This window comes from Centropristis striata, chromosome 3 (genome assembly GCF_030273125.1).
Source record: "Centropristis striata isolate RG_2023a ecotype Rhode Island chromosome 3, C.striata_1.0, whole genome shotgun sequence".
Classification (NCBI taxonomy): Eukaryota; Metazoa; Chordata; class Actinopteri; order Perciformes; family Serranidae; genus Centropristis; species Centropristis striata.
The window spans coordinates 4155360-4182368 of NC_081519.1; the positions used below are offsets into that span (position 1 = coordinate 4155360).

General features: G+C 35.5%; 1 protein-coding gene across 1 annotated transcript in view; it reads right to left on the bottom strand.

The window, feature by feature from the left end:
• Positions 1 to 27009, bottom strand: part of ptprt (protein tyrosine phosphatase receptor type T) — a 555356-nt gene that overhangs the window by 287372 nt on the left and 240975 nt on the right. The window contains exons 9-10 of the mRNA XM_059329753.1: positions 17863 to 17978; positions 16886 to 17066 (exon numbers count right to left, since the gene is read on the bottom strand). Coding sequence (XP_059185736.1) covers positions 16886 to 17066; positions 17863 to 17978 — 297 coding nt within the window. The remainder of the gene's footprint in view (positions 1 to 16885; positions 17067 to 17862; positions 17979 to 27009) is intronic.

The following is a 27009-nucleotide window of genomic DNA, read 5'->3' on the forward strand; positions in this document are numbered from 1 at the left end:
GCTGTTTTTGTGCTCATCAGTCGTTCAATTATATGAAGATGTTGCAGGTTATGTCTTCGTAATGAAAGTAATTCCCTGAGGAGAGCAGAGCTTCTTATGGGCTCATAATCTTAAAGCTTTTTGAAAACACGTTTAGCTGTAAGTTTGGACTTTTATACGGCTTGATGTAGCTGTAATGACGACCTACGCTGTAAAAAATGTTTGTAGAAATTACAGTAAAACACTGTTAAATTACATCAGAAATAGGGCATACAAATGTTGTGTCTGTTTTTGGTAATTCTGGTCTTTTTTTAAAATAATTTTGTGTCTTTTTTAGTAACTGTGTATTTTTTGGGTCATTTTGTGTCTTTTTTGGATCATTTTGTGTCTTTTTTGATAATTCTGTTCATTTTTTGTCATTTTGGTGTTTTTTTTGGTCATTTTGTGTGTTTCTGGGGCATTTTGTCTCTTTTTTAATAATTTTGTCTCTTTTTAGGGTCATTTTGTCTCTTTTTTTGGTCATTTTGTGTCTTATAAGTAATTTAGTTTTCTCTGTCATTTTGTGTGTTTTTTTTGGTCATTTCCTGTCTTTTTGGGTCATTTTCTGTCTTTTTGGGTCATTTTCTGTCTTTTTTAAATAATTTGTGTCTTTTTTTGGTAATTCTGTTTAATTTGTTGGTCATTTTGTCTCTTTTTTTTAGTAATTTTGTGTCTTTATTGGTCATTTTGCGTCTTTTCTAACAATTTAGTTTTTTCTGTCATTTTGTGTCTTTTTTTTTGGTTATTTTGTGTCTTTTTTTTTTTTATTTTGCCTTTTTTTTGGGTCATTTTGATATTGCCTCCAGCGGCCCCCAGGTAATTTGAGTTTGAGACCCCTGGCGTAAAATAAAAAATTGTATATCACCGTAGTAGTCACTGTTAATTACCGTAAATCAAAGAATAACACAAAACTTTACCTTTTACCGTCATTAACTGTAGGAAACTCACAGTTCTGCTGTAAAAATATAACATTTTTCATCTAAAATTAATGGAGAAATACCATGATGAGTGAATGAATGACACAATTACCCAAAACATAACAGGAATATTCAGTCTAAATTACAGATATTTACATTTAAATTTACAGTAGAAAACCCACTCACTGTAATTTTTAAGCTGAAGTTCTGGCAACCACAGCTGCCAGTATTAAACATATTGTTTTTTTACAGTGTATAACTGGTGAATAATGCAACAAACGACCGCAGCTCCTGTGATTTTTTTTTTTTTGGGGGGGCTGTAGACACATTTTCAAGCTGACCGCCGGGAGCCCTACATTCAAATCAAACTCATTTGGATGGAATACCTCAAACCAAAAGTCCATTAGCTCACAAAGTCAATGACTAATTCAATGTCAATGGACCAACTGTCTCCTGTCAGGGGAAAACGTCCACCTGATGTCGAGATGCTCACATTCCCATTCAGAGCACTCTGGACGTATTTTACACGGAGACTCTTTTCTCAGAAGAAACGGCTCTTTAATCATCACGCTGCTCTTTGGATGAAACAATGACTTTGAGATTAAAATGTCAACTTTAAGCTTTAATTCGATGTGGTAAAACTATCAGCACTATGGGAAATTAAGTCTTCTGCGTAGTCCCATAACTTTAGGCCAGATATGTATTTGTGGAACTACTAATTGTTCACATATTTAATGTCTTTTTTTGGGGGTAATTTTGTGTCTTTTTTTGATCATTTTGTGGTCATTTTGTGTCTTTTTTGGTCATTTTGTGTCTTTTTTGTTATTCTGTGTCTTTTTTTTAATTATTTAGTGTCTTTTTGGTCATTTTGTGTCTTTTTTTGGTCATTTTGTGTCTTTTTTTTGTAATTTTGTGTCTTTTTTTGGTTATTTTGTTTCCTTTGTTGGTCATTTCGTGTCTTTTGGGTAATTTTGTGTCTTTTTTGGTCATTTTGTGTCTTTTTTGGTAATTTTGTATCTTTTTTGGTAATTTTGTGTCTTTTTTTTAATAATTTAGTGTTTTTTTCAGTCATTTTCTGTCTTTTTTGTAAGTTTGAGTCTTTTTTTGGTCATTTTGATACTGCCTCCAGTGGACCCCAGGTAATTTGAGTTTGAGACCCCTGGTCTAGTTCATATCTCTCAGAATGACCTCAGATTTCGTGTCTTGCTCATGGCACGAAGGTGTGCATCCTCAATTTCAAAGACTTTTGAATTAATTTTTCAAAATATCATTAATATTTACGTAGGACGTGTTGCAGCATTGCACTGTTTCCGATCGGACGCCTCTTAGGGGAGCTCCGCCCCCTTTTAGTGAAGCTCCTCCCCATTGTGTGATAGGCCTACACCTGGTCAGTAACACAATTCACTCTGGATTTCCACCCTGACTCATCTCATCTGTAAGTCTATTTAGCCTACCTATCTTTAGGAGTTTTAAAGTGGCTACAAGGTTCGATTTTCCAATAATATTCTAATAGTTTCCAGCGAATATCAATGTTCAATGTGTATGTGCTGGATGGTGTGGTACTTTATGAAAAGTAAGTGTTTTATGGAGTTGAGCAGCAAATTATTGGATTACTTGTTTTACCATGTGACAAACTGCACAACACAGCACTTTATTGGCTCATGTTACATCTGAAAGCCGAAGTTTTGTGTTAGAAAATGATCCAAATGCTTCTAGAAAGACTGCAGTTGTCCATGTTTGTAGATATTTACTGCACAACAAATCAGTGGCAGGAGGAGAGTAAACACCTGCTGCACACACACACTTGACTCATTATAGTAAAATCTACCTGGTAACAACAGTGTGTGTGCGTGTGTGTGTGTGTGAGAGAGAGAGATTTTAGGACTAGACAGGCTTTCACACATCTTTACACAGAGGTGTCTGACACATTGTCAGGGAGCGATGCTGTCAAACTGTAACAAAAACACAAATTTAAACCATGTCACACACACACACACACACACACACACACACACACACACACACACTGAGGGGTGTAAATTGTTCTAAATGTTAAGGAGAAGGAGACAGACAGAGCCAGGAGGGACAACTGACTGAAATGTGTTAAAATGAAGGTGTGTGTGTTTTTTTTTCTTCGTGTGTGTGCGTGTGTGTGTGTGTGTGTCTGTGTGTGTGTGTGTCTGTGTGTGTATTTTCCCTTCCTCTCACCTCTTCGTTTTGTTTCTCACTTTGCTCATCGTATTCACCTTTATTCTGTTTGCTATTGGCGGAGCGAGATTTTGGCGAAGGAGGAAGTGAAGTTTGATCTGCTTTACTCTTTTTGCACTCTGTGTAAATCACTGTGGAATAAAGGAATAAATCCCTGCTACGAGGCACAGAAACAGGTCTGACAATGGCTAAAAAAAAGCTTCCACTGCTCTTTGTCTGATGCACATCAGCCGAGAAAAGCTTTTGGGGAAAACATTGTGAACATTCAGCTATTTACAGCCGCAAATTGAATGTAACAAAACAAGACGGATGCGCCGCAGCGTTTCCTTTTACACTGGAGAATTGGGTGCCATTATCTATCTTTCTGCAAAACATCAAGGAGATTTAGGAGGACCTCCGCTGTGGGGAGTTTCAAAGCCCTCCTGACATTTTCCAAGCAATGAAACTGTGGCACGGACATCCTTCAGATTCAAAGCATCACCCAGCGGAGGGACCAGTGTTTTCTGACAGCATGCAGGTTTCATTGGAAAGCTGCAAATTATTTATTTATTTATTTCTGTATTTCTATAGCACCATTCTAAACCAGGGTTACAACGTGCAGGGTTTACGAAATACAATGTTATTGAGGCAACACAACAGTTAAAACCAAAATAAGAGAACATCATCTACAGTGAACAAGCATTATATAAAATAAAAGATAAAATAATAGAAACAAAAATATGATATGATATTTAAATATAAATAAATATAAAATATGTGTAAAAACATTAGAATTATTGCATGAATGCCAGTCTATACATGTGGGTTTTTAAAAACATTTTAACTCCATGGAGTCTAGGGCTATTTTGTTCATTTTTGAATCCTTTTCATGTCTTTTTGTGTCTTTTTTTGGTCATTTTGTGTGTTTTTTTCAAATTGTCTCTTTTGTGTCTTTTTTTTCCATTTTGTGTCTTTTTTTGTGTTTTTTTTTTAATCATTTTGTGTCTTTTTTTAGTAATTTTGTGTCTTTTTTTTTGGTCATTTTTTGCCTGTTGTTGTGTCTCTTTTCATGTTGTGTCTTTTTTTGGTTATTTTGTGTCTTTTTTTGTCATTTTATGCCTGTTGTTGTGTCTTTTTTCATTTTGTGTCTTTTTTTGGCCATTTTGTGTCTTTTTTGATCATTTTGTTTCTTTTTTTTTGTCATTTTGTTTCCTTTTTTGGTCATTGTGTGTCTTTTTTTGGTCATTTTGTGTCCTTTTTGGTCAATTTGTGTTTCTTTGTGGTCATTTTTTGTCATTTTGTGGTCAGTTTGAGTCCTTTTGTGCATGCATTGTGCATTCATAATAATATATAGAAGATTTGTGCACACATCAGCTCTTTAGCAGTGCAGCAAAAATACGATGGCGTTTTGCTAACAGATGGCACTACAGTGACAAATGACTTAAATGACAATATGTCAGTCACTATTACAGTCACTGAATGTGACTCACTCCAGATTCTGCACAATTCATCATTCCAATGAAGCCTAAATATTCCCAGGGTTTTTGGGCATTCAGAGCATTTTGTCCTTCACTACGTGTACGACAACAATATTGTTTTGAGTATAATTTACCTACTGACCATAGCTTTATGTGTTTATCTAATTATGAGTTTTATTATTATTATGTGCTTATGTAATTACCTTATTGTTTAAAGACTTGTTTTTAGGATGGACATTGTGAGCTTTTTCATGCTTTTTAACCCTCTGGAGTCTCCACAAGTGCCAAAGCATGGCTTCTTCATCACATCCAGACGTAAAAACAAAGCAGACCAAAAAAAGATACAAAATGACTAAAAAAGACACTAAATGAGAAGACAGAATAACCCAAAAAAACCCACAAAAGACACAAAATTACCAAAAAAAGACACAAAATAACTATAAAAGACACAACAACAGACACAAAAAAGAAACAAAAAGACACAAAATTACCAAAAAAAGACACAAAATAACTATAAAAGACACAACAAGAGACACAAATGACCAAAAAAGACACAAAATGACAAAAAAAGACACAAAATTACCAAAAAAGACACAAAAAGACTTCAGAATTCAAATATTGACAAAATAGCCCTATAACACTCCATGGAGTTAAAGCTATTCAACTGTTGAATATGGTGAATTTTTTCCTAAAACATTTTCTACCCACAAAAAAGGTGCTCTTTCAAGTATTACTGTCTTATTTTAATGTTACTACAGTTGGCCTTTTCAAGCCACAATTGCTCAAAATAAGTATTTCTGGATTTATTTCAAGACATCATTGTTTTCCAGTGCCTAGATATTTTTACTTATTTAAAGAATTCTTACAAAGAAATATTACTAACTGCTCTGGCAGATAATTTGACTTGATTCAAGCATGTATTTGCTTAATTCTAGTTATTTATTCCTCATTTTTTGTCAGTTGGTTTTTGCAGTGTGTTTAAGTGCTTTCTACTGACAAAAAACAAACAACACTTGGACTTAAGAAGCTTGTGCACCTGTAGAATTTGTGTTCACAATGTGCATCATTGTTTTTCAGTACCGAGATATTGTTCCAATTGCATGTAGTTTGAATGTTATTTCAAAAGCATTTTCTACCCATAAAAAACGTGCTAGTTTCAAGTATTACTGTCTTATTTTAATGTTATTACAGTCGGCCTTTTAAAGCCACAATTGCTCAAAATAAGTATATCTGAATTTATTTCAAGAAATCATTGTTTTCCAGTGCCTGGATACTTTTGTTTTTACTCATTTAAAGAAATATTATTTACTGCACTGGCAGATAATTTGACTTGTTTCGAGCATGTATTTGCTTAATTCTAGATATTTATTCCTTATTTTTTGTCAGTTGGTTTTTGCACTTGGAATTAAGAAGCTTTTGCACCTGCAGGAATTGTGTTTGTGTGTTTGTGCGTCATGCATTAGTGTGTGTACGTGTACGGGTTAAACATACTGTTCTATAATTGGAATAAGGATATTATAGGAAAAAAAACTGTCTTGGACCAAGAAGTCAAGGGTCAAAATCTCCACAACAAGTGATGAGTCACAGATGTGGAGGTGTGCACACACACACACACACACACATACACACACACAGGAGCAGACTGTCAGAGAAGTCTGACAGAAGAGTATTTTGATTAGTAATTCCAAGGTGTTGATTAAGGCCCCAGCCGGTGGAGCATAGCAAATTACCCTAACAAAGAAACGCAATTAGATGCTGCCATTTTTATTCAAACCCTTATCACTCACTCTTGTGTGTGTGTGTGTGTGTGTGTGTGTGTGTTTGTGGTCTCACCTTTCATGATGAACACTGTCTACTACCTGGATATCTGGGTGGTGTCTTTGTGTGTGCAAATACGGGAAAATAAAGCCGTCTATGACTCACAGTGCACCTCGACACCTGCACGCTGCTCTGCAGCATGTTAGCGATCATGTGCATCATGACTCACACAACGTACCTATAGATCTGTGTGTGTGTGTGTGTGTGTGGCTATCTATCTATATAGCAAGAAGCATCTGTGTTTATGCGTTATACACTGCAAAAACGCCAACTTGTATTTTTTGGCCTAAAACAGTGATTTAAGTTGGTAAAACTTGGAAATATAAATTATTGACATTTAGGGCAATAATGTAAGTTAGCACAACAAAGGAAGCCAGTTGTCTGCTCAGAAACAAGTTGGTGAGTTGTTGTTACTTATATCTTTAAGTTGGGGTTCAAAACAAGGGACAATAGTTCTGATAACTCTTATTTCTTTGTTGTGAAATTCGGTCATTAGCGAAAGCTAGCGGCTAACTGATGCTAGCGGCTAACTGATGCTAGCGGCTAACTGATGCTAGCGGCTAACTGATGCTAGTGGCTAACTGATGCTAGCGGCAAAGTGAGGACATTTCGGCCGGTCCTCACTTCTTTAAAGGCTTTTTTTAGATTTCAGGCTTTGTTTTAAGGGTTAAAGGTTACATGATGATGACAATTAACTGAAACTGTATCGTGTGGTTACAAAACTAACTAAAATTATAGCAAAAATGTCCTTCGTTTTCGTCTTTGTCAACTTTTTTCATACATAACGAAGATGGATAAGACAAAGGAAATAAAGGCAAAATTTACTGTGGCCTCTTTCAATCTCCCACCCAACAAATACCCCATTACAAAAAACTACAACTAATAAAAACTAAACTAAAACTAAAGCATTTAAAAAAAAAAAAATACTAAACTAAAACTAGCAAACTCACTCTAAAAACTCATTCAAACTAACTGAATTTGAAAACAAAAAATCACAACAAAATTAAAAACTAAAACTTAAGAAAAATCCAAAATTATTATAACCTTGCAAGGGAATTCACTATTCCAATGAGGGTCCTCACAAAGATAGAAGTCCAAGAATGTGTGTGTGTGTGTGTGTGTGTGTGTTTCTCCCTGTGCATATGTGTGTGTGTGTGTTCTTTTGCACCTTGGGGGCTGAGACAGAAGAAAACAGGCTTCATTGAAAAGATAACGGCAGCTGTAACACATTAATCATAACTTAATTAACTTCCACTGTGCTGCACAATGAATGGCCTGTTTTATTAAGCTCTCTCTCTCTCTCTCTCTCTCCCTCTCTCTCTCTCTCTCTCTCTCTCACCTATATGTGTCTATGTCATTCTCTCTCTCTGAACCCTCAGTTCAATTCAAATTGTCTTTACTAGCATGAAATGAATCCCTGCGTTTCCTCTTTTGGCTTTCATTTCTCTGGCTCGCTCTATCGGCCCCTATCCATGTTTCTATTAGAACAAGCAACAGACCTGTTTGTTTCTATGGAAATGTTGACTTTTATTCTTCTTCGGTGGTGGGAGATTTGCAGCAGCTACTTGCGGGGAAACTGCAGATTTAAAAGTGATGCTTATTAGTGATGTTGGGGATTATTTTGCACCACATGTAATCAAGATGGGAGTGAATATTGAGCAGCATCGCGGCGGTCGTTCTGCACAATACAACTTTCTGTTTGTTTCTGTGTGAAGAGTCACAACTTGCTGGTTTACAAGCAGGAGGAATAATAAACAGTGCAGGCTTAATATATGATAAAACTTTGTTTCTTTCTTATTTTTTCCTCCTTTCCTCTCCTCACATTGTGCTGTATTTCATTTCTTTCTCTGTCATATTATATGTGTGTTTTAAGTATACGTTTGGACGGGTTGATGGCAAATCTGGTAACACTTTACAATCACCCTCATTTATAAATGGTAAACAGATTTAAGTTTATTAATGTTTAATGATCATTTATAAACCATATATAGGCCATTTAGAATGGTAAATACATGATTTATTAATGTTTAACTAACTAAATCATTTATAAATGACAAATAGATGGCATATTAATGTAAGTTTGTAGTTTCTTTACCATTAACAAAGACGGAATTTGGACAAATAATGTAGCAGACAACAACTAAAATCTCTCTGTCTGTGCAGTTATATATTTTTTTCATATTTTATGACACAAAATGACAACAAAAAGACACAAATTGACCAAAAAAGACACAAAATGGGCCAAAAAAGAAACAAAATGCCAAAAAAGAAACAAAATGACTAAAAAAAGACACTAAATGACCAAAAAGGACACAAAATTACCAAAAAAAGACACAAAATTACCAAAAAAGACACAAAATTACCAAAAAACACACAAAATCGAGAATAATAGCTCTTCTAGAGTATAAGGTTTTCCAAAACTATTCATAAAGAGGGAAAAAACCAGATGGGGAACAGAACCAAAAGGAATAATCAGCACAGCATCAACTGTGTCTTTTACTGATTTATCGTTGACACTGAATCTACAAACAAGACCAGATAAAGAAAATATCCTGTCTGAAAAAATAAAAAAAAATCTCTCTTTTGTCTGCATATATTTGCCATCATTTGCTAGAGTCTAATGCCATCAGTCATTTTGTGAGAATGACATTTCTTTTATTTCCGAAAGATGTTTGTCTTCTGTGGGAGGTAACATTAAAACTAATTTAGTCTCATGTTCACATGTGCAAACATGAAATAAGCCACAGAACATCAATATGTTGACAAAGCCTTTCTGCATGTTGTTGGAGATTTAATCAGTGAGGAGGTTTATCTTCCCAAAGAACAAATAAACACATTGATGAGAAGCAAGCGGGCGGGAATTACCAGCAGAGCTTCAGACTGGACTGATATTAAATATCACTGATGATGAGGATTTCAGGAAACATCTGGAATAGTTTTTATGATTTCACTGCAAAAAACATGAAGCTTACCAAGTATTTTCTTCTTCTATCTAGCAATCGTATCTTAATTATATTGTTATGAGTATAGCTTTATGTGCTTATTTAATTATTAGTATTATTATTATTATGTCCTTATTGTGTAAAGACCTGTTTTTGGGATTGACATTGTGAGCTTTTTCATGCTTTTCAAGCTATTCAACTGTTGAATAAGCTGAGTTTTTATCTAAAATATTGGCTCCAGTTGAGAGATTTAATTGCATGAAGTTTGAACAATATTTTAAAAGCATTTTCTATCCAACAAAACATGCTCGTTTCAAGTATTTCTGGCTTATTTTAATGTTACTACAGTCTGTGCATTTATATGTTTTTTTATATTTTATGACACAGAATGATGAGAAAAAGACACAAAATGACCAAAAAAGACACAAAATGGCCCAAAAAAGAAACAAAGTGACCAAAAAAAGATACAAAATTACTAAAAAAAGACACAAATTGGCCACAAAATGACCAAAAAAAAGACACAAAATGACCAAAAAAGACACAAAATGAGAATGTTGTTTTTTCTTTGTTTCTTTTTGGTTCAAAATTTTGATCTAGTAAGCCAGAATAAAAAAATTATCATTATTATCATTGGCATCTAAACATTTTTTAAGTGCTGTATACAGGCAGGATGAAAAGGATTCAAAAATGGACAAAATAGCCCAAAACTTTAAAGTTAAAATAAGAAAATGTGGTTTTATTCTGGTTTTATATGGATTTATTCTGGTTTTATGTGGTTTTATTCTGGTTTTATGTGGTTTTATCCTGGTTTTATTCTTGTTTTAAGAGTTCATTTCTTATTTTAAGCGTTCAACATGCTCATTTCTAGATTTAACAATCTTAATTTAAGAAATATCTTGGTTTTATTCTGGTTTAATTTGGTTTTATTCTGCTTTATGTGGATTTATTCTGGTTTTATTCTTGTTTTAAGAGATAATTTATTATTTTAAGTGTTCAGCATGTTTATTTCTAGATTTAATCATCTTAATCTAGCAAATCTTGTCAAGGTAAATTATCTGTCCATGCAGCAAGATCATTTCCCTCAGATTTACTGTTTTTATCTTGTTGTTAGACACCTTTTTTGCAGTGTGGATGTTTGATTTCAGCAGTGTGAGCAGGTGTTTTATATGAAAACGGGGCTTGTTTTTGGGCAAAAATCAGATGTTATAGTGAGTGAAACACCTCATATCAAACACGATAAAAATCTGTCTTTAATACTAAAATGTACTGGAATCATCTTCATAAACAGAATGTGGCAACAAACATGGTGTTACGATAAAAAACAGGCTTGTAAAAATCAAAGATGAAATCACAGGATGAAAAACTTTTTGAAGTTCTGCAGCAGCAGCAGCAGCAGCTCACATAATGATCGCCAAGCCTTTTCTTTTCTTTTATCCTTTTTTCTTTTTTTTTTACTTTTCTTTCATCTTTATCCACCCAAGTCTTTACTTGGGCGTTTAATTGTTTCAAGCATTCTTGATATGTTAAAATAATTAAAAGCACATAAATAATAAGTGCACCTCAACAACTAGACGCACTTTGATGAATCGCCTTTTTTTAAAGTGACATCTGTTGAGAAAGAGAGAAATAACAGCAGCAGACGTGTCTGATTGTTGTTTCACATCTCAGAAAAGATAAAAGGATTATTAAATATCAATAACTGAGATTGTCCTTTGAGTCAGACGGACGGTTTTATCTTTAATAGCCGTGAGGGTATTTATACGGATATAAACATGTTATAAACAGAATGGAGGATTGGAGATCACTATTTTATTATTTAATATCCGCTGTTTGACATTGAAATGTGCCGAATGAAAATCTGAGGGACAAAAATAACAGAAACCTTCCTGGTTAGGCGGTATAAAAGACAGTTTGCAGTTTTTTGTGCATGGAGTTGAGGATGATCTGCAGAAGGACGAGCAGAGCCACAATCAGTGACAATAAATAATAAATCTACAGTCACACATACATAATAATCAATATAGAGTACAGGCCAAAAGTTTGGACACACACCTTCTCATTCAATGCGTTTTCTTTATTTTCATGACTATTTACATTGTAGATTCTCACTGATGGCATCAAAACTATGAATGAACACATATGGAATTATGTACTTAACAAAAAAAGTGTGAAATAACTGAAAACATGTCTTGTATTTTAGATTCCTCAAAGTAGCCACCCTTTGCTTACTAGAATATAAGACATGTTTTCAGTTATTTCACAATTTTTTGTTAAGTACATAATTCCACGTGTTCATTCATAGTTTTGATGAATCTACAATGTAAATAGTCATGAAAATAAAGGAAATGCATTGAATGAGAAGGTGTGTGTCCAAACTTTTGGCCTGTACTGTATGTACATCAGGGCCAGGTGGGTGATGAAGTAGTTTTATATCTTTGCACTAAAATATCTGAAGCAACTTGAAGACATCTCCTGTAGCTCTGGAAAATTATAGAGGGTATTTTTCACTATCTGACATTTTATAGAAACTAACTGGTTGGAAAAAATGTAAAAAAAAAATTAATCTTGTTTAGAGAAAGTCTGTTTACAGATGTTTTACTCCAAAGTAACAAACAAAATCATTTGGGAAGAATTAAGTTCATTATTTTTTTTTTGTTGTCGCTTGTACTAGATTAGATTTAAAAAGAAACAAACTTAATTTCAAAAGTACTTAAATTGCTCAAAAAGAATAGTTTAATAAATAGTAAAAGAGAAAAAAATAATAATAAAAGACAGTTTAAATAGTTAATAAATGTACGTAGTGAAGTTGTTACGAGGGTGATGTGAAGTACAGAGTTGTTACGTAAAAATTAGTTTACTTTTGTTTTCACACGGGACACAAACCCTGTACTCGGGACTACTCGGGACTACTCAGGTCTACTCGGGACTACTCAGGTCTACTCGGGACTACTCGGGACTACTCAGGTCTACTCAGGACTACTCGGGACTACTCAGGTCTACTCGAGACTACTCAGGTCTACCCGGGACTACTCGAGACTACTCAGGTCTACTCGGGTCTACTCGGGTCTACCCGGGACTACTCAGGACTACTCGGGTCTACTCGGGTCTACCCGGGACTACTCGGGACTACTCGGGTCTACTCAGGACTACTCGGGTCTACTCGGGTCTACCCGGGACTACTCGAGACTACTCAGGTCTACTCGGTTCTACTCGGGACTACTCGGGACTACTCGGGACGACTCGGGTCTACTCAGGACTACTCGGGTCTACTCGGGACTACTCAGGTCTACCCGGGGCTACTCAGGTCTACCCGGGACTACTCGGGACTATTCGGGACTACTCGGATCTACTCGGGACTGCTTGGGTCTATTTGGGTCTACTCGGGACTACTCGGGACTACTCGGGTCTACTCGGGTCTACTCGGGACTGCTCGGGTCCACTCGGGACTACTCGGGTCTACTCGGGACTACTCGGGACTACTCGGGTCTACTCGGGTCTACTCGGGTCTACTCGGGACTACTCGGGTCTACTCGGGTCTACTCGGGACTACTCGGGTCTACTCGGGAATACTCGGGACTACTCAGGTCTACTCGGGTCTATAGCTGCTCCATGCTTAGGTTTATAGGCTGCTGTGTAGTATTGTCTCTGAAGTCTCTCTGTCTGTGCTTGTGTGTTTGTTTTTGGCTTTAAATTGTCTTTTGTCATAATGAACGGATGGACAACTGGAGAACAGGAAGAAAATAAACATAAATACATTAGAAAACAGGCCCACTAATGTGATTTAGGTAACTGCTCCTCCAAACAACAGCCTCAAAGTTTGTTCTGTTAACTCTTTGAATGTAATAAACATCTATTACTGCGTAGACACATGGAAATGTGTGTAATCTTTCATTTGTTTGTTCTTACACTCAGAGAACATTTCTCAATAAGCTCTGAGTCTGAACTCATCTCCAACCGTGAGGAGCTCAGCACTAAAACTTCTTTCTTCTCCTCGTGTCATTTGTCAATTTTTAACTTTCTGACTTTTTATACTTAATTAGACATTGGAGCTTTTTTTAAACACTCTCGGAGGCAATTAGCATTTAAGCGGCACGTAGCAGAACCAAAGCAATCAGTTTTTAGAGTAAACATGGAAAATCTTTAACTCCTAAGCACCGTTGAAGCACGATTTTCTGCAATAATGGATGTGGCAAATTAACAATGCTGGAAGCCTCACAGTCAGACAGGCAGAGCGTTCCTGACTTACCATGACTGAATAGACTGCATGTGTGTGTTTGCGTGTGTGTGTTTGTGTGTGTGTGTGTTTGTGTGCATGTTAATTTGGTGTAAATGTTCAGCCTGCAGCTTCCAGCAGGTAAAATAATTAAGGACATGATTGCGTGTGAGAAAAAAAAAAACATTTATATCTTGCAAATCTTACATTTTGCCCCTTGAAATTGTCCTATTACATCAGCAACATTACAACTAATATATAACCATATATATATATATATATATATATATATATATATATATATATATATAAAATACCTAAATAAGACACAAAATGACCAAAAAAACCCCAGAACAAAACAGAAAATGACAAAAAAAAGACACAAAATGACTAAAAAAGACACAAAAATGACTAAAAAAAGACACAAAATGATCGAAAAGACACAACATGACCAAAAAAAAGACAGAAGAAAACACAAAATGACAAAAAAAAGACACAAAAGGACCAAAAAAGTCACAAAATGACTAAAAAAGACCCGAAAAAGACACAAAATGACTAAAAAAATACACAAAATGACACAAAATGACCCAAAAAAAACACAAAATGACTAAAAAAAGACACAAAATGACCAAAAAACGACACAAAATGACAAAAAAAAGACACAAAATGTCCAAAACAAGACACAAAATGACTAAAAAAGACACAAAAAGACACAAAATGACCAGCCTGCAGCTTCCACCAGGTAAAACAATTAAAGACATGATTGCATGCGATGCGAAAAAAACACATTTATATCTTGCAAATCTTACATTTTGCCCCTTGAAATGGTCCTATTCCATCTGCAACATAACAACTAACATAAAACCATATATCTACACACATATATATGTGTGTGTGTTTGTGTGTGTGTAGCTGCTTCATTTGCAGGAGCCCCGGCTCTATAAAACCATTAACGTACAAACAGCAATTAGCCTCCGTGTGAACAATTGCTGTTCTGTTCCCTAATTACTGAATTACAACCAGGAGATTAACGATGGTTAAATAAAAAACAATTAAGAACAAAACAATTAAGGCCTTTTTTTTTTTTTTTTTCTCCCTTCCCCCCTCCCCCAAAGCAATTGCTTCTCCCCAGGCACGTTAACTCTTTTTATATGTGTGTATTCAGGAATTTCAGGCTGAGATGAGATGTTCCCCAGAAGCTAAATTCAGAGGATATTAGTTATGAGATCAGGAGAAGAAGAGCGAGCCCCGAGGAGGACGGGGAAGAGATGAGAGATTTGGGATCATTAGAAGGATGTTTTTATCCTGCTTATCTAATGGATTCCAGCTATTCCACTTTATGGCAGGCAGGCGTGTTGTTGTAGAGGAATGTGAAGCATCAATGAATTATTAGCAGTAGCGGCTGGGGCAAACACTCTGTTCTCAGTTAGGAGAACATGGAGCCCTCTGGAAAAGAAACATGAGATTAAAATGTTGTTTTGAAATGATTTGAACTCTTAGGCTACATTTAGAAGTGGAGGCATTCATAAAGTGTGTCAGCGCGCCCCGTGTTCTTCCTCCTGCTGATGAAGACTGACACAGTTTTGGATGTTGCCAGGATCAAACCTGTGATCCTGTGATTAGAGATCTAAAGTGTCTTCTTCTCTACAGGCGGTCCTTCGGTGCACCAGCACACTTAAAGTTGCATTATTGAACCGTGAAACTGACTTCGGATTTCGCTATAATGCAAGTTAATATTTTTTTGCTATTGGTTTGTTCCAAGTCACGTGACTTTCAAGGTCCCGGCGGATTTTTAGTCATTTTGTGTCTTTTTTTGGTCATTTTGTGTCTTTTTTGGTCAATTTGTGTCTTTCTTTGGTCATTTTGTTGTCTTTTTTGGTCAATTTGTGTCTTTTTGTGGTAATCTTTTGTCATTTTGTGGTCAATTTGAGTCCTTTTTTGCTTAATTTTATGTAATTTTTGGTCATTCTGTGTCTTTTTTAGTCATTTTGTGTCTTTTTTTTGTCATTTTTTGTCTTTTTTTTAACCTGGTCACACAGGAATCCGTGAAATAGTCACGGATTCGCTTGACTCAAAATCCATGGAATAGCCACGGAATCACTCAAATATCCGTGAAACTGACACGGATTTCGCTACAATGCAAGTTAATGACAGTCATATCCCGTGGCTATTGGTTTGTTCCAAGTCACGTGACTTTCAAGGTCCCAGCGGTCAGAACAAAAAACATGGCGGACAGTTCTCTCATTTTTTGTGAAAAAAATCAATATTTTGACTTAGTTTCTGCATAAAAATGGATTTTGATCACATTTCTAGCAAGAAATGTATGTTTTATTTTCTAAATATTCACTCAGTGAATGTACATAATCACTTTGTATGTTGGAATAGCCACGGGATATGACTGTCATTAACTTGCATTGTAGCGAAATCCGTTTCAGTTTCACAGAAATTTGATTGATTAGCAGCTGGATTTTCCACCTTCTTCACCAGAGTGTTGCTAACTTTATTTGTCTGATTGATGATGGGCTTGGAGCAAAATTATCTAAGATTTTTAGGTAGAAACCATAGACTGTATAAAATAGAAACAGAAGCCACCAGAGTTTATAGAAGTTCTTAGACCAAGACAGGTGTTCCTTAATACCAAAACAATAATAATTTAAAAAAAACCTAGAACATTTCTAAAGAAATTTTGAGTGTGCTTGATTCTGGCCTGTGACACAAAATGACTAAAAAAGACACAAAATAACTGAAAAAAAGACACAAAATGACCAAAAAAGACACAAAATGAGAAGACAAAATAGCCAAAAAAACACCCCACAGAAGACATAAAAATGACAAAAAAGACACAAAATTACCAAAAAAAGAAGACACAAAATAACTAAAAAAGACAACAATGACAAAAAAGACACAAAATGACAAAAAAAGACACAAAACAACTAAAAAAGAGACAACAACAGACAAAAAAATCACCAAAAAAAGACACAAAAAAGACACAAAATGACTTACAAAGACACGTAAAGACATGAAAAGGATTCAAAAATGGACAAAATAGCCCAATAAGACTCCATAGAGTTAAACTGTTATACAATGTTCACATTCTGGGTTCCTTTTGTGTACAATGAGATATTGTTTGAACAAGGTTAGAATTGCTCCATTGTTCATCGTTATAAATTGATCATTTTATTATTAATTTAACACAGGGGCCACAGCAGGGGCCAAAGGCTTCTCCACAGGAGGCCCCTGTGTAGAACCGCCACTGTTTCTGTTAAACACTTTGAATCTTTTTTTAACAGACGGTGTTTTTCTTCCACTCACCGTCCTCCTCCGTCTGCTTGACGATCTCCTCGCTCTCCTTGCTGCCCTCGGGGTTGGCGAGGACCAGCCGGAGCCGCACGGTGACGAAGGGCCTCAGGCCCCTCAGGGTGTAATGTGACGACGTCTGGATCAACTCCTCCGCTGCAAACTCCTGCTGGTTGAACACGTACTGGTACTGCACCTGCAGGGAAACCGAGAGAGGGAAGGAGGGACGTGACATTTGTTCCACCGTCATTCAGTTAGAAACCCTCATTACTGGAGCAGGCCTGCTGTTATGTGATGCACTTAACCAAGCAGAGGAGGGACTTTAATGTGCAGGTCCGAAATGTGAACTTTTAAAAAAAATCACACAGAAACCTGAAGCAGAAGAGCTGCTAAATCGGCACGTTAACGCTCTGGGCTCTGATCCTATTTTTATTTTTATTTCAGTTAAGGAAAATGTCTTTTAAATTCTATTTTTGGTTCGTTCGTTAGTTTCTGTTTTCTCGTAAATTTGACAATGTTTTTCTCGTAAATTTGTCACTTTTTTCTCGTAAATTTGTCACTTTTTTTCTTTAAATTTGTCACTTTTTTCTTGTAAATTTGTCACTTTCACTATTTTTATTTCAGTTAAGGAAAATGTCTTTTAAATTCTTGTTTTGGTTAGTTCGTTAGTTTTCTTTTTCTCATAAATTTGACAATGTTTTTCTTTAAATTTGTCACTTTTTTCTCGTAAATTTGGCAATGTTTTTCTATAAATTTGTCACTTTCACTATTTTTATTTCAGTTAACGAAAATGTCTTTTAAATTCTAGTTTTGGTTAGTTCGTTAGTTTTCGTTTTTTCGTAAATTTGACAATATTTTTCTTGTAAATTTGTCACTTTTTTCTTGTAAATTTGTCACTTTTTTCTCGGAAATTTGCTATAATACTATAATGACCTTTTTGATAATAATCTAACTTCCTGTGGTGGTTTCTGGTGGTTTAGAGCTGTGCGTACCGTCAGGTTGTAGCTGTGGCAGCGTGTGACGGCGTAACCAAACGTCTCCCACTGGATCGTCAGCTGCCGGGCTCGAACATCCACCACGTTCACGTTCTGAGGACCATGGACAGGATCTGGAGGAGAGATGGACAGAAACTAAAGTTAGTTCATGGGCGGAGAAGGACGTACAGTATGTCGATACAAGTAGAGAGTGTAGAACTACACGTCCAACTACACTGTAAAAAAGGTGTTTAGTCTAAAAACCAGATAAAACAGTAAATCTGAGGGAAATGATCTTGCTGCATGGACAGATAATTTACCTTGACAAGATTTATCAAATTGAGATTATTAAATCTAGAAATAAGCACGTTGAAAACTTAAAAAAAGAAATTAACTCTTAAAAGAAGATAAGTGATCTAACACTTCTAAATCTAAAGTTTTTTTTTATCTTGGTAACAAACAAATAATTGTCAGTGCACTCTGCTCGGGCCAGTTCAAAAACGACACTAAAAAAGAAACAAAAAGACACAAAAACACACAAAAAGACCAAAAAATACACAAAAAAGACACTAAAAATACACTAAAAAGACACAAAAAAAGACACACAAAGAGGACATTAAAAAGACACTAAAAAGATACTAAAAAGACCCAAAAAGACCCAAAAAAGATACTAAAAAGACACAAAAAGACCAAAAAAAGACACTAAAAAGACAAAAAAAGACGTAAAATCACAAAAAGACATAAAAAGACAAAAAAAACACCAAAAAGACAAAATGTTTTTTTTTTATCTTGGTAAGAAACAAATAATTTTGAGTTTATTTCTAATTTTAAGGGTTCAACATGTTTATTTCTAGATTTAACAATCTTAATTTAAGAAATCTTGTCAAGGTAAATTATCTGTCCATGCAGCGAGATCATTTCCCTCAGATTTACTGTTTTTATCTGGTTTTTAGACCTTTTTTCTGCAGTGTGTGTGTGCCACTAGGCGACGCTGCGACCATATAAGGAAAGATTCACAAAGCAGATTACTAAAAGTCTCCGTATTGATCTGCAAACATTTGGAGGGTTATTACTGCCTCTCCCATATGTCACTCACACAGACACACACACAGGTGCAAAACCACAAATGCATGCACTTGCACACACAAACAGCAGCTCAAACCCGCCCACACACACACACACACACACACACAGAGCGCGTCAGCATTGTCCCAGCCATATGTTGGGCTCTCATCTCCAGGTTTGTGCACCACGACTGACTGCACACTAACAAGCTCGTTCAAACCGATCTTTCTGTCTGCCTAATTAGTTCCTATCAGCTACCGATGGCAACCAAAACAGGTCACTGCATAATTAGAGGAACTGTATTAGCCGTAGACTTTCCCAATGGAAAGTAAAAGTTTGCTCACAATGAGTTTGATCTTCAGAATGTGCAGAGAACAGACACTTTCCCAGGAGACAGGAGTTTTTTCTGGCATTGAAGTTAAAAAAAACTGGTTCATGATGCCTGATGATTGTTGGAAGAACAACTCAGCGTTAATGATTTAGTGACATTTGTGAGGATTCTTTTGTTGCCATAAACTGGATACTGATCATTAAACCTTTACAGTCAAACTCTGGAGATATGGAGCCAAATAAATCTGTTTTTTTTACTTCTTCTCCCTCTAAAGTTTTGGCTTTTCTACAAGTTTCCATGTCCTATTTAGCACATCAACTCTTTTTCAGCAAAGGTAAAAACCACCATGACTAAGTGTAACTCGATATTACTGAATTATTATTGAATTATTATTGAATTTTGCAGTGTGCATTCAGTATTTTTAATGCAATTTTTTTGTGTTTAATGTTTTTTTTGTGTGATTTTTGTGTGTTTTTATGTCTTTTTTATTTGCTTTTTTTGTGTGTTTTTCCATGTGTTTTTTTATATTTTATTGTGTGTTTTTGTGTTTTTTATGTGTTTTTTAATGTTTTAAGTGTTTTTTGTTGTTTTTTAATTTGTAATTTGTGTGTGTGTGGGGGGGGTGTTTTGTATTTTTTTTTGTTGTTATTACTTTTGCCAATATTTTTCAGATTTTTAAACTTTGAATGGGTCAGTTTGACCTGCAGATTTTTTTACAGTAATATTTATTTGCTCTATTGTTAAATTACAGTGGCTTCCATGTAAAAAAAATAAAATAAAAAATGCACATCATATTGCTGAATGATAATTAGATTTTTTTTTATTAATTATTATTATTTTTTTCAAATAAAATGATTTTTTTTAAATTTCATTTAAAATTACATCACTTTTTTCTTTTAATGAAAAAATACTTTTGCCAACACCATGACTAAGTGTAACATGCTATTACTGAATTATTATTGAATTACATTACTTTTTTCTTTTAATGAAAAAATATTTTTGCCAATATTTTTCAGATTTTTAAACTTTGAATGGGTCAGTTTGACCCACAACAGCATAACAGGAGGGTTGAAGGGAAACTTAAACGTTGCTTAAACCCCAAAAGATTGTGTATGACGCCACTTTAGTGCATTATAAGATTGTTCAAACAAGCTACTTACTGTAAATATAAGATGAGCCAATAAGGAGACAAGATTAGACGGCGGATCTGTGGATCAGCCGTCCGAGACAGCAGACGACTGGCTTTCTGATTCTCTCACTCTTTGTAAATATTTTCTTTGTATTTCTGTGTAATGCATTGAGAGATGTGTGTGTGTGTGTGTTGGTGAGTTTGGGCGCATACTTCAGGCTCCCCACGGTGCTTTACGGTTTTAACAGTCTGTGTTTCTACTTAAAAGAACCAAAGCCGATAATGTAATCTACCATCGGTGGATAAGTAACTGCTGCAGACTGACATTTGGCAGCCAGGAGAGCTGCGGGGGGGAGGAGATATAACCAACATATAACACAATCCTCAGGTCAGCACAGCAGGCAGCATGCTTTCACACAGCCCACATACCCTCCTTTCACAATTATAGGACTCGCTGCGTCTGATTGGGGCTGCTGCACTCTCCACTTGATGTATTTTTTTTTTATTTTGCATTAAGAAAAGACTTGCATGTGATTCTGACCAAGTGTTTTTAACCCTTTATCAGGCAAAGAACTATATTTGGTAACTTCAGGTAATATTTCGAGAAAAAAGTTGCAAATTTACTAGATTAAAGTGGCAAATCTACAAGAAAAAAGTCGCAGATTTAAGAGATTTAAAGTGGCAAATCTACAAGAAACTACTTGGCTAAGTAGCTTGCTAAGCTAACTACTTAGCCAAGAAGTTAGCTAAATAGTTAGCTTAGCAAGTTACTTATCTAACTACTTAGCCAAGAAGTTAGCTCAGTAGTTAGCTTAGCGAGTTACTTATCTAACTACTTAGCCAAGAAGTTAGCTAAGTAGTTAGCTTAGCAAGCTACTTATCTAACTACTTAGCCAAGAATCTAGTTAGGTAGTTAGTTTAGCAAGCTACTTATCTAACTACTTAGCCAAGAAGTTAGCTCAGTAGTTAGCTTAGCGAGTTACTTATCTAACTACTTAGCCAGGAAGTTACCTTGGCAGTTAGCTTAGCAAGCTACTTATCTAACTACTTAGCCAAGAAGTTAGCTAAGTAGTTAGCTTAGCAAGCTACTTATCTAACTACTTAGCCAAGAATCTAGTTAGGTAGTTAGTTTAGCAAGCTACTTATCTAACTACTTAGCCAAGAAGTTAGCTTAGTAGTTAGCTTAGCAAGTTACTTATCTAACTACTTAGCCAGGAAGTTACCTTGGCAGTTAGCTTAGCAAGCTACTTATCTAACTACTTAGCCAAGAAGTTAGCTAAGCAGTTAGCTTAACAAGCTATTTAGCTAAAAAATGGATATGAGTCATTTTTGACCCATGTTGTGCATTAGAAGAGTAGTGACACAAAAAGGGATTTTATTAAAAAAATGAATAAAAGAAAATATAAATTTAGGATGTATGATGATCAAAAAACTAACCCTCCCTTCACAATTATAGGACTCGCTGCGTCTGATTGGGGCTGCTGCACTCTCCACTTGATGCATTTTTTTTTATTTTGCATTAAGAAAAGACTTGCATGTGATTCTGACAATGTGTTTTTAACCCTTTATCAGGCAAAGAACTATATTTGGTAACTTCAGGTAATATTTCGAGAAAAAAGTTGCAAATTTACTAGATTAAAGTGGCAAATCTACAAGAAAAAAGTCGCAGATTTAAGAGATTTAAAGTGGCAAATCTGTGTGCGAAAAAAGTCGCAGATTTACGAGAAAAAAGTGGGAACTTTTTAAATATAAAATATAAAAAACACACGGAAAAACACAAAAAAATACAAAAAGCACGTAAAAAAAGACATAAAAACACACAAAAAAAAAACATTAAACACAAAAAATTGCATTAAAAATGCTGAATGCATACTGCAAAATTCAATAATAATTCAGTAATATCATGTTACACTTAGTCATGGTGGTTTTTACCTTTGCTGAAAAAGAGTTAATGTGCTAAATGGGACATGGAAACTTGTGGAAAAGCCAAAACTTTAGAGGGAGAAAATGTAAAAAAAACAGATTTATTATATTATATAAAAGTGGGAACTTTTTTCTCCCAGATTCACCACTTTAACCCTTAATAGGGCACTCATTGAAATACTTGCAAATTCCAAATTTCAACCCTAGAGAATATTGGAGGATATTACATACAGCCTGAATGTGTTAAAAAAAATATATATATGAAAATGATATTTCGAGAAAAAAGTTTACGAGATTAAAGTGGCAAATCTACGAGAAAAAAATGTGCAGATTTATGAGATTTGAAGTGGTGAATCTGGGAGAAAAAGGTTGCTTTTCCCCCCACTTTTTCTCGTGAATTTGCTACTTTTTCTGCACAGATTTGCCACTTTAAATCTCTTAAATCTGCGACTTTTTTTCTTGTAGATTTGCCACTTTAATCTAGTAAATTTGCAATTTTTTTCTCGAAATATTATCTGAAGTTACTAAATATAGTTATTTGCCTGATAAAGGGTTAAAAACAGACAAAGACATGAATCCAAATATATATTTAGTATCTTAGATGGCATTAATGAGCGGAGGATGCTCCAGTGAGAGACAGAAACGGAGAAAGGCCTCATTCCATCAGAGTCAAACTCCTCCAGAGAACAAATGTGAGCTAACCTGTAATTATGCATGTTTAAGCAGATCAAGTGATGTACCGATAACGAACGCACACACTGTAATTTAATTCCTCAATTACAGAGACACAATCACTCATCACTGAGCCGGAAAGACAGAATGAAATAAACAGTTTTCCCCAAGAATGGCAATAAATCAAAGCTCCTCTCACTGCAGTGACTTCTTCTCTGGGAAGACTCAAACAACGTTAGCTAAATCACATTTATGCTGCGAGGTTCTGCAGAGGAACAACAACCAGACCCCCTCACTGACCTCCTCCCTCTTAATCCGCTGCTCTCCCAGTCCGTATGATGGCAGCTAATCTTTCAGATAATCTGGCTCAGTTGGAGCTTCTCTAAACAGATTGCTAATTTCTGTTTGAGAAAAAAATACCAGTGGGGGAGGTGAAACATGAAGCTTACTAAGTATTTTCTTCTTATATCTAGCAATAGCATCTTAACCCTTTATCAGGCAAAGAACTATATTTGGTAACTTCAGTGGATATCAAAATGGGGTCGAGAAAAAAGTTGCAAATTTACTATAATAAAGTGGCAAATCTACAAGAAAAAAGTCGCAGATTTACGAGATTTAAAGTGTCAAATCTACAAGAAACTACTTGGCTAAGTAGCTTGCTAAGCTAACTACTTAGCCAAGAAGTTAGCTAAATAGTTAGCTTAGCAAGTTACTTATCTAACTACTTAGCCAAGAATCTAGTTAGGTAGTTAGTTTAGCAAGCTACTTATCTAACTACTTAGCCAAGAAGTTAGCTCAGTAGTTAGCTTAGCAAGCTACTTATCTAACAACTTAGCCAAGAAGTTAGCTAAGTAGTTAGCTTAACAAGCTACTTAGCTAAAAAATGGATATGAGTCATTTTTGACCCATGTTGTGCATTAGATGAGTAGTGACACAAAAAGGGATTTTATTAAAAAATGAATGAAAGAAAACATAAATTTAGGATGTATGATGATCAAAAACAAACTAATTGAGGAAAACCTGGAATACTGAATGATGAAAATAATTTATTGCAAAGATATACAACATAGAACCTCTTATATTTTTATTATCTTATAACTATTTAATATTTGGATTTATTTCAAGACATCATTGGTTTTTTCCAGTGCCAAGATATTATATTTATTTTCCATATATTTTTATACTTATTTAAATAATTCATACTTAATTTGACTTGTTTCAAGCATGTATTTGCTTAATTCTAGTTATTTATTTCTCATTTTTCGTCAGTTGGTTTTTGCAGTGTTCAATAAGTGTTATGTTGCATTTGCATTACTTTACAATCATAACTCCAGTGTTTTCTGGGAGTGGCAGATGGTTGGAAAGACAGAGGAAGATGAGAGTTGGAGATGATGAAGTACGAAGGAGAGGAAGAGAGCAGGAGAGGTTATGTGAATTATAACTTTGTTTACATCGTTAGGTGATTATGGTGTCTCCCTGGCTGCCCTTGGTCATGACAAATGCCAGATTTTCCATCTGATTTATTCTCTCTTCCTCCTCCATTCACATGTCTCCTAAATTCATCTTTTCTCCGTCTCCGTTTCAGCCTCTTGTTTGCATCCATTCTAGCCGTCTACACTGCAAAAAAGGTGTTTAAAAACCAGATAAAAACAGTAAATCTGAGGGAAATGATCTTGCTGCATGGACAGATAATTTACCTTGACAAGATTTCTTAAATTAAGATTATTAAATCTAGAAATAAGCATGTTGAACGCTTAAAATAATAAATTAACTCTTAAAACAAGATAAATTAAAGCTACAAGCAGCGATGAACTGGCCTGAGCAGAGTGACCTGATGATTATTTGGTTCTTATCTTTGTGGTGTTTTTTTTTTTTGTCTTTTTATATCTTTTATGTGATTTTACGTCTTTTTGTGTCTTTTTAGTGGGTTTTTTAGTGTAATTTTTTGCTCCTTTTGTATCATTTTTATGTCTTTTTTACGTCTTTTTTATGTCTTTTTTTGGTCTTTTTAGTGTCTCTTTTAGTGCCTTTTCTATGTCTTTTAAGTGTGTCTTTTTTGTGTCTTTTTGTATCTTTTTAGTGTATTTTTCATGTCTTTTTAGTGTCTTTTTTTGTCATTTTGTGTCTTTTTTTGTCTTTTTGTGCCTTTTTTTGCAGTGTGCACACTAAAGACTGATATTAACATGGAGGTGAAATGACTGCATCTGACTGGACGAAAAGCTGAGCAGAAGAGGTTAAAAAGTAGGAAACTCCCAAGCTGGACGGGCTATGACTAATAGCTGGATGACTGGCTGGACTCACCAGTGATTAATACACCAACAGACAGATGGAAAGGAAAGCTAGGTCAGTTCTGTGTGCCGGAGGAAGAACAATCCTTCCTCCAGAGAGAGACGGGGCCGAGGCTCCCCCCCTCATTAATCAGGAGGGGTCAAAGGTCGCCATGTTAGCCATCACACACTGTGAAAGGGCAGTTTAGATGGCACAGCTGGCGCTCAGTGTGACAGTGTGACAGGGCCAGAGAGTGAGGCTGCTGCAGCCAGAGCCTCTCCCTACTGAGGGCCCGGGGACACAAGTGGCCCTTGATCTGCCCATTAAAAGGACAACAGGAGCTGGAGCTGGCCAATGGCTCGCCTGCCTGGCTACCACTACAAAACAACGGGAACTATAAGTAGCACTTGACTGTACCACCATACCTGTCAAGTTTTGGATTTGAAAATAAGGCAAATTTTCAGTCTCTCCTCCCCAACCAAGCTCCTGCACCCCTTACAGTTTAACCCATTTAAGGCGGGAAAGCATTACCGCATTTCTACCATTAAAACTGGGGGCGCTGTTGCGTTATTCTACCATTAACGCCGGGAAAGAGGATACGTCGTTTTGTAGTATTTGTGTTTTTTTTTTAGTGTCTTTTTATGTCTTCTTTGTGTGTCTTTTTTGTGTCTTTTTTAGTGCCTTTTTTGTCTTCTAGTGTCTTTTTAGTGTCTTTTTTTGACCCATTTAAGGCGGGAAAGCATTACCGCATTTCTACCATTAAAACTGGGGGCGCTGTTGCGTTATTCTACCATTAACGCCGGGAAAGAGGATACGTCGTTTTGTAGTATTTGTGTTTTTTTCCATCTATGATATGCATCAGAATACATGTGGGAGTGTCTTATTTAGTGTTTTTTTGTGTCTTCTTCTGTGTTTTTTTTTTTTTTTTTTGGTCATTTTGTGTCTTTTTAATATAATTTTGTGTCCTTTTTAATGATTTGGTGTCTTTTTTTTTAAATGATTTTGTTTCCTGTTTGGTAATTCTGTGTTTTGTGTTTGTGGGGTTTTTTGGTCATTTTGTGTCTTTTTAAAAAAAGATTATTTTGTCTTTTTTGGTCATTTTGTGTCTTTTTTTTGTCATTTTGTGTCTTTTTTTGGTCATTTTGTGTCTTTTTTAGCCGTTTTAATTTTGAATCTTTTTCACTTTCAAAACACTATCATGCTCAATAAAGAATTGTAAATGTTGCAAATGTGAACAAAGGTGTCAAATCTACCATATAAGAGGGTTCCATCCAGTTCTATCATTTGATACTAAATCTATTTGAGCTTGTCTCCAGTTTTACTTGGTATATCATCATCAAACTGAAACTGGCCTCATGGAGTTTACAGCCAGAACTTTAGAGGTAAATTTACAGTAGGGCTCCACGCTGCTTTGTTTTCTAGTCTGGATGGAGTCAACAAGTCTGGATTATTTGGAGCTTTTGGACACTCCACAGGGTTAAAAGAACAACAGAAGCTGCAGCTAGAAAACAACATGAACTATAAAAAGCATTGACTTCATATTACACCAGGCTGGTTCTTCCGTACAGTATGTGTTACAACATATCTAGAATAATATAACACCCCTGGTTAAATGCATAATCCAGGTCTTTAGCGCTGGGATTGACTTTTCCTCGACTTTTCCTTTGACTTCTCTCTCTTCCATCACCTACACAACGTCGGCTAACAAGCGTACGAGCCGTCTGATGCTAGCGGTTCCCTGCTGGTTCGACCTGAGCTGCAGATAAAGTTGTTTTCC